General features: G+C 38.1%; 1 protein-coding gene across 4 annotated transcripts in view; it reads left to right on the forward strand.

Moving 5' to 3' along the window:
• Positions 1-3,567, forward strand: part of LOC131067996 (uncharacterized) — a 60,807-nt gene extending 57,240 nt beyond the window's left edge. For 3 of the 4 annotated variants that reach the window (XM_058003182.2, XM_058003179.2, XM_058003181.2), the window contains 4 exons: positions 703-800; positions 1,040-1,250; positions 3,053-3,242; positions 3,345-3,567. In XM_058003182.2, coding sequence (XP_057859165.1) covers positions 703-800; positions 1,040-1,250; positions 3,053-3,138 — 395 coding nt within the window. In that variant the 3' untranslated portion in view covers positions 3,139-3,242; positions 3,345-3,567. Of the gene's footprint in view, positions 1-702; positions 801-1,039; positions 1,251-3,052; positions 3,253-3,344 lie in introns of all 4 variants that reach the window. The other variant, XM_058003180.2, reaches the window with a different exon arrangement.
• Positions 3,568-8,413: the final 4,846 nt, after the last annotated feature.

Here is an 8,413-nt window from a genome sequence, read left to right on the forward strand (position 1 = left end):
TTTTGTTCACACTGACTGCCAACAATCAGTGAAATAATTGGTTACACTTACAGATAACCATATATATTTGTTGTCGACTTAGTCCTGTTATTGACTAATATATTGTAATGTTAGCTTAGGCAGTGTATTTTAGTCATTTATGGTTAGGTTGATGGTTGTGCCTTAATTCTTTACTGATAGCTGTTCTCACACATGTCAAGTGAAATGTCAGATTAGGGGTGTTGATATGGCAGGTCCTCCCTGTACTAAGCTTACCTGAAGATTAAAGCAGCTGTTCTGACTTCTGATATAATATTCTTTTGTGTTATGCTCATCATAAATGAGTATATTTCTGCAAGTAGTGTTTTTTGTTAGTGTAGCAATTTTGTAGTAAATATGCTAGGTTGCCTAAGTTTCCTTCCTTTCAATTCTTCTTTTTAAGGTTGAAACTTATGTTTCCAATTGTGCGTGCTTAGATGCTTTAATCCATTGGGATTTATTCTATACATAGCCATTCAGTGATAATTAGAATCAGTATCCTAATTTTTGTTTATTTGCTGTTCATTTAGTCACATGATGAGTGGACCATGCTTTTGTGTTTCTCAATTTGTTAATGTCTGATCTTGCTTAGAGGTACCCTAGTAAGATTTTTTTCGGGTGCTTCTGTGTGTTGAAATGTTTTGATTTACTTTTAAATAATAACTCTTGGTATCACTGAGACAGAATGGCTTCTTGATTACCATGGGAAGAGACCAGGATTACATGTTTTGATGCGAGAAATTGATGAATTTATCATGGATCATGAAGATAGAGTAGAGAAGGTAACGCCATTGAAAATCTCTGTTTGGGCTTTCTTAGAATGTACAAATTCTTTATCAAGCACTGGAAGTTCAAGTTATTGCAGTCAAGTGTATTTCAAGTGTTCCATACTCCTTGCAAAATAATTTGAACTTATTTTCTCACAACGTTTCCTCAACATTTAATTGTGTCTAGTGTTATATGGTATTATGGCCCATGCTTATGGAGTGTGCTTTTCATTAAACTGCCTTAAACCTTACAGGAAAGGAAAGAGAGAGAAGCAGCAGCTGCTGCAGAAGGATGGACGGTAGTTGTTCATCAAAAGGGAAGGAAGAAAACTGTAGATGCTGAGAGTGGAATAGCAGTAGGTTCTGTTGCAGAAGCAGCTGCAAAGGCAAAAAGTGCCAAAAAGAAGTCGAAGGAAACTGATGTGGCTTTTTATCGATTCCAAATGCGAGAGGCTCGTAGAAATGGTATGTTTCCTGTTCTGTGTGAATGGATGTGATAGAGAGATGACAAGGAAGAGAAGAAAATGCTTTTGTGGTTCTTGCTTATATGTATTTTGTTGAAGGCATTCATTTAGCATGGAATTTTCACTCGTTTGGTATTCTGTTGTTTTACTCCAAAGCAGTGTTTCTCCTAGTTTCTGTGACGGTGGAATGCAGGGACATGATTTCAGGAATGGAAAAAAAATTGCTTAATTTTAGGGACAGCAGAGGGATGGATTATTAAATAACTTAAACAAACTAAAAGCAGCCAAAATTTTAAATAGTTAATGTGATATTCTGAATTTTCAATGACAATCCTTCTTATACCATTTTTAGGGGCTCTTAGCTTTTTTTCTTTCTTGAAAGTTAGTTTATTTTAATTTTTATACACTAAATGGAGCAGGCTGTCCAGCACTGAAAAAGGGGGATGTCCTCTCAAAGTTCCCGAGTCCCTGAAATGTCTGTGATGTCACTTGGATCCCTGGGGACTCATCCCTGTCAAACACTGCTCCAAAGTTCTTCCATGCCAAATTAGAAAGGGTTCTTTTCTACAATCTTTCCACGATATTGTGCCTGAGAAGCAGATTTGCACTTACATGGGCAACTGCAAGAATGACAGAATGAATCAAAACAGTAGGTTTTAGGAAGTTTGCTGTTTGATGTTCTTATTTTGCATTAAATCATGCCTATTGCTTTCCTTTTTTGATACATGTTGCCATTTACTGCGTAGATTATATTCTCAGGAGGCAAGAAAGCACTCACAGGAACTCTTGGGTAGAAATTTTTTTTCCATTGTACCAGTACCTTGTAAAGAATCAGGGACATACGGGGGAATTATCATTTATATTTCAGGACATTGTTAGTAATAGCTTCCAATAAAAGTACCTTGAAGCACTAACCTTCTGGTGTATTTTTTTGCTTCTTGCCTAAACTTGGAGTTTGTGTTGCCTTCCTGGCATTTTTCTTGCATTTTGGGTATCTTTCAGATTTTGGTATTTTTCAAGTAGGTTTCCTGGATATAGATTGGGTCAACATTTGTGATATAAGGCTGGTCAGCTCTCTATCTTTTAACCCTACTTTCTGATAATGGAAGGGAACCGTCAATCATTTACAGGAGTTATCATGAAACTGACAAGTGTTTTAGTCAAGTCCTCAAGAACACTAGTATCTATGTATAAATGATGACTGGCATTATGCATCACTTCCAAAAAGGTAAGTGGAGTGTGATGAAGAAAAAGGTCACAAGGGCAATGCAAAATAAAAATGGTTTTCTTGGCCTTACTTTGTCTGAATTATTGTCAAGTTAATGGCTTTATGCACTATTGACTGAAATAGAGGTTCTTTCCAATATTCTTTTCGTTTCTTCAAATTCAAAACCATTTGGATGGATGGAGTAGGTTCAACTCTAGTGGCTGACCATTTGATTTGTCTATCAAGCTGACAAAAAGAAAATGACCATTTATGGTATTTCAACTCATAAGATAATTTTTAGTTGACAAAAAGAAAATTACCATTTATGGTATTTCAACTCATAAGATAATTTTTAGTTGACAAAAAGAAAATTACCATTTATGGTATTTCAACTCTTAGGATAATTTTTAGCTATGCTATCCTGCATGGGGAAGCATCTTTGCATTTTTGATGTACAGCTGATGTAGGATTTTCTTGCAGCTGTGTTTCAATACATCTTACCCGAAGATCAAACTATATAAGATTATAGGCAGCTGTCCAATGCAAAACTGCTAAGCTTTATAAATGCACATTGAAAAGCACCTGTGTTTTTGCAGAAATTCTGGAGCTGCAAAAGAAATTTGATGAGGATAGGAAGCGAATAGTGCAGATGAGAGCGGCCAGGAAGTTTCGTCCTTACTAATAATGTTTGAAGTTTTTTGCACTGTATTCTATGTGTACTCCAGATGTCATAGTTCAAAACAAAGTTATAAGCTTCCATGGAAAGTACCCAATGAAGTATATGTGGTAAGCAAAAGTAAGAAAAGGTATCCATTTGGGTATGAATTCATAACAAGGTATGCTTAAGCATGGTAATGAGTTCTTCAATTGTCTACTTTGGCTGTGCAGGTAAAGCTGCACCATTCTTTCTTCCTTTTGCAAGGATTGGGAGAGCGAGATGTAGAATTTATGTAATTTGGAAATAATAAAACTGTGAAAATTATGTAATTGTCATCTTTCTCCATGCACTCCCAGTAGGAGATGTCTGTTCATGTGGCATGACTGTTCATGCGATATGATGTAAAACTTGGTATCTTGGTTAATCTATAATAATATATAGTTTCTGACTCTAGTTTACAAGGTTGTAACATGTCTTTTCTTTGGAGCCTAGCGTTGAATCTTACATGTCATTTACATGTGGGCTAACATGCTCTTTGATTTGATATGAATAATTTGTTTTTGCCATTTTGCTTTCAATCATGTAAATATGGTGATAATCTGTGCAAACATTGGATTACAACCTATGAAATAGAGTGGCCATGTAACCTGCAGATTTCATTTGCAAAGTTTACGATTTTGTATCAAATTACCTTATTAAGAAGTTTTAAGGAATCAAAGTTAATGAAGTAACTGTTTTTCAAAATAGTTATAGTCTAACAACCAAATTCCAAAACTTAGGCGTGGACTAGAAAACATCATGAATGTTGAAGAGACTAGAAAACAATGTTTGAGATTGAGATTTAATGAAAAGATTTATTGTTTGGTTTTCAGCTTAGATTTTTAAGCTTTTTAAAGCATTTTCCAGGTTCTTAACCAGTTTATTAGCATGAGCTTGTTAACTTGTTTTTTGGAAAACCAATTAGTAATGAATATATTTTTGAGTATTACTTTGATGGTGACGGTGGTAGTGATTGAAGGAACACAATGGACCACTGAGAGGGGGTGAATCAATGGTAATCAATAAAAACTTTTACCTTCTAAGCATCTAAGCAACAATGACTTTAATTACAAAACCATGAGCAGAGATATTAAATAGATCAACACACACACACAAAAGAGGCATACCCATAACACAAGAATATACGAGAAAAACCCACGGTGGGGAAAAACCTCGAGGAGAAATGCTGCTGGAGTCTACTGCTCCAATCCAGCTTCATAGGTAAATCATTGAATACAATATTTAGCACCTACTCAAAGGAGCACCAACCCCTGGCTTTAGGGCACCAAACCAAGGAGCACCAACTGCTAGCTCTGAGCACCCACTCAGAGATTACAATGAGTATAGATTACAAATACAAGTTAAATACCTTGTTGCAAATGAAGTTTTGCAACACCCTATTGATCTGCTTTCTTTTTGAGCTCTTCTTCTCCGTTCTTTGCTCTCTTCTCTATGTTTATCTCTACTCTATTCTAGTCGCTTGCCTATGCTGCAATCTATTTCACTCACTGGTTTGCACACACCTCTACCCTTTGCTCTTTTCTCTACTTTGTTCTGCTCTCTACATTTTCACTCTCTAAGACCACACTCACAAATGTCTGTTGCTGTTCACTTCTCTTTAGCTTACAATCACACTTAACATGCGCTCCTCTTTCCTGGTCGTAGATCACTATTTTGCTATGCTCTCAATCCCTTAACATCCACACATCTACCTCTTACTACAGGCTCAATTGCATGTTCACATCGTTGTCTCATTGCGAGCCAATTACCCTAGTCGGATCACACTCACTGCCCTGCTCTACTCTTCACCGTTGCATTCATCATCAACACCTGCACAAGGTCAGTCTAATCTTAACTCATCACAAATTAGACAAACATATTTTGCATCATTGTCATGCCACATGATTTGTAAAATTTTCTATGCAGCTCAATGATCGTTCGTGTAGTTGGTTTTGCATTTTTCCAATAACTAACTCAAGTTTCCAGACGCGCCAATTGTAATCCTTTATGATTTTTAATCTGGACCATTGATTTGCTGGATTCAACAAGGAAGCCTTGATCTCGAAGATTAAATCATTCTTTGTCAGCTTTGCAACTTGTCCACACAACCCTGCAAGCTCAGTTGCTTCACTACACCTATCTGATCTCATCGGTTGTCTGTAAGATCTGATTTCCTGCATGTTGATCATCTTGATACGTGCACTTGTTTGCTATTGGATCGCCATTACTGAAATCACCATCCTCTGTCGACCTACCCAGACAAGATCAACAACTACCATATTGAAATCCACCGTCACCGACTTTTGCATATCAGATTCCTTCTCTATTCATCAAGGAGCCACATGTCTTCATATTCTTCGTTCAAGTTGCTCTGTCAATTCTAATCAGTGTCCTTGTGGACCTCCGAGTCTATCGATTTGTAGACATGGCCACAAAGTCTATCACAAACTTCAATTCTGTCGGCAAAAATACCCTTTCATCTTTCCGACAAGTGTCCTCTGATTTGCTTCATACATGCCACATCGTCGGGTCAAACTTGGTCAACGCCCATGTGGACTATTGGACTGCATTGATCAATTGAACTGTATGCTGTGACTAACCTTCGTGTTATATGCTCTGTAAACATGTTGCACGTATCGGGTTGACTCATTTCGATACAATTCCTCAAAGCTCTATCGATATAGCTTTAACTGTTGGGCGGACCTTGAAGTATTATCCCGATATTTATGGGTTTCTCCAATCGTTCACCTCAATTTGCCATTCTCATTGGCGTGACTTACCTCGATGTAACACCTTGTCCTTTCATCGACATAATAATCACCGTTGAGCAGACTTCTAGCACTTACTTCGCCTTCACAACTTATCTCAATGACCTTGTGATGCCTTTGTTCCCTTTTGTCGGCATGAGTTACTCCGATGAAAACCTCACCTTTGATTTCCCTTATTGCCATAAGCTATCCCGAAACACAATGTCCATGTTGACAGACCTTATCGACATACGTTACCCTGAACGCAAATCCATCAAAACAACGAACACTATCGGATCAACTTTTGATTATTATACCGTCTTTACAAATTTCTTTCGATGACCCAACCTGAACATGCATTGGCATAGTTATTTTGAAATTACAACTCCACAGTCCTTCAACATATCGACATATGTTATTCCGATGACCTTACCAAGGGGTCTTCTCTTCATTTCCTCTATTGGAATAGCTTACACTATTGCCATTGTAAGAATTTGTTATTTTGCCTTCAATAGTTATTCCGATAGGTATCCTCGGTTTCCTAGTCACCATAGCTATTCTGATACAATGATATCAGAGTAGTTTACTCTATCGGCATAACACAAACTTGTTACGCCGCCTTTATTAGCTATTCCGATGTGTGGCTTTGTTGTGGGATTCGACATTGTTATCCCGATATGACAAAACACGACATAAACTGCACACGTCTCGACATCGACTTGACTTACACCGATCACACATACTGATGCCTAGCCTCTTCATCGGCCGAGTTATCTCGATACGACTTCAAGCGAAATTGTGAAGAGCAACTTCCAGATCGGCCAGAGTTATACTGATCAAATCACTTGAGCAACTTCAGGACATCAAACAGGAACTTCATAGACACATCATATGGCATTGTGGGAGTCTGCAACAACACTGTCTTCTTCAACAATTTGATCCTTCAACTTGATCACTGTGATTTCTTCTACTACATCTGCAGCCTGCAAGTTGACCTGCCTGGTTGACGTTAATGGCATCAATGTCACTCTTCTGGAACTTCATCAGCCCTGCACACACACGTCAATGACACTCTTCTGCAACTTCACTAGCCTTGCACACACACACACATGTTGACATCAATGACAACTTTAATGCTAACAATCTCCCCCTTTGGCATTGATGTCAACACACCAGTTTTCACTCTCCCCCTTTGACAAGAATGGCAAAGGGGCCTAGTTGCCAGTAAGAATTCATCTGATACCAACTCGACTGCTTTGTATAGCACTTCTCCCCTTTCTTGAGCTCAGACTATCTTTATCAGCAAATTCTCTATAGTCATCCTCTTGATCCTTAAGCAAAATTAGGCACATCGGCTTCTGATACATAGCAATGAATGAAACTTCCAATTTTTGGTCATGACGCATCTACAATATTTGCTACCATTACGCAGACCTCATTCACTTAACTGGAAACACATGTCACTCCCCTTGTGGCAACTACACTAGATCATTTTGCATACCAACTGCACTTTACCTGTGGTCAAAACACGGTGCAAACTTTAGCAACTCCTTAACTTCTTCTCCATAAGGAACTACATCACTTGATATCAATGTATTGATCCCTGTAACTGGATCATCTCCCCTCATCATCTTCCCATCTGCTACACATGCATTCATTCTACTGTCCCCTTGAACAACGATCTCCCCCTGAGATAAATAACTCGTGTGCTCCATCTCCCTTGGAGTACACACATGTTCAAGAATGAACAAGGATGTAATCAATAAGCTCCCCCCCGAGCCAAAGACATCTGCAACCAATGCACCACTACTGCCTGTATACTAGATGAACCATTTTTACAATATAAGAGTAGTGCCAATACTGCTTATAAAAATCACTTGTCTCTCCCCGAGACCTGCAATTGACATGCTGAAACATCCTGCAACATTTCTTAGTGTAGACCATCTGTCGGCTCTTGCAACAGAAATCAATCTCACATATATAGATGTGCAACTACAATTAAATGCCATATCACAGTGAATTATAACTTTATGCCAACAATGTCAAGGCTTGGTATGTAAACAAGGCATAAACTATAAATTTTGCCATCTCATCTTCTTCCTCCATGTCATCTTTTTAAACATCGTCTTCCTTATACTTGCAACATCCTATCCTTGCACTTGTCCTTTTCAAAATTTGGGGGCAAAAGGTATGCTCAATATGTAGCTCCCCCTAAGTTCCTGCATCTCCTTAAGCCTTAGAAGATGTCACCTGTGCATTGAATGCACATTGCCTACCCATGGCCATATTCCCTTGTTTCCTTCTCCATACTTGCTTGATCTCTCTTTATTTCTTATTTGCAACCTTTGGAGCAACATCAATATTCTTGTGATTAATATCCCTTGCTCTGCAATACCTTGCAGTGCGGCCAAAGTTGTTGCAGTTGTAGCACATTGTGTTATCGCCAAATAGAGGAGTAGAGGGATATCTATCAAACTGATTTGTTAGTCTTCTCCAAATCATGTCATTGTGAC

The sequence above is a fragment of the Cryptomeria japonica genome, chromosome 6, assembly GCF_030272615.1.
Source record: "Cryptomeria japonica chromosome 6, Sugi_1.0, whole genome shotgun sequence".
Classification (NCBI taxonomy): Eukaryota; Viridiplantae; Streptophyta; class Pinopsida; order Cupressales; family Cupressaceae; genus Cryptomeria; species Cryptomeria japonica.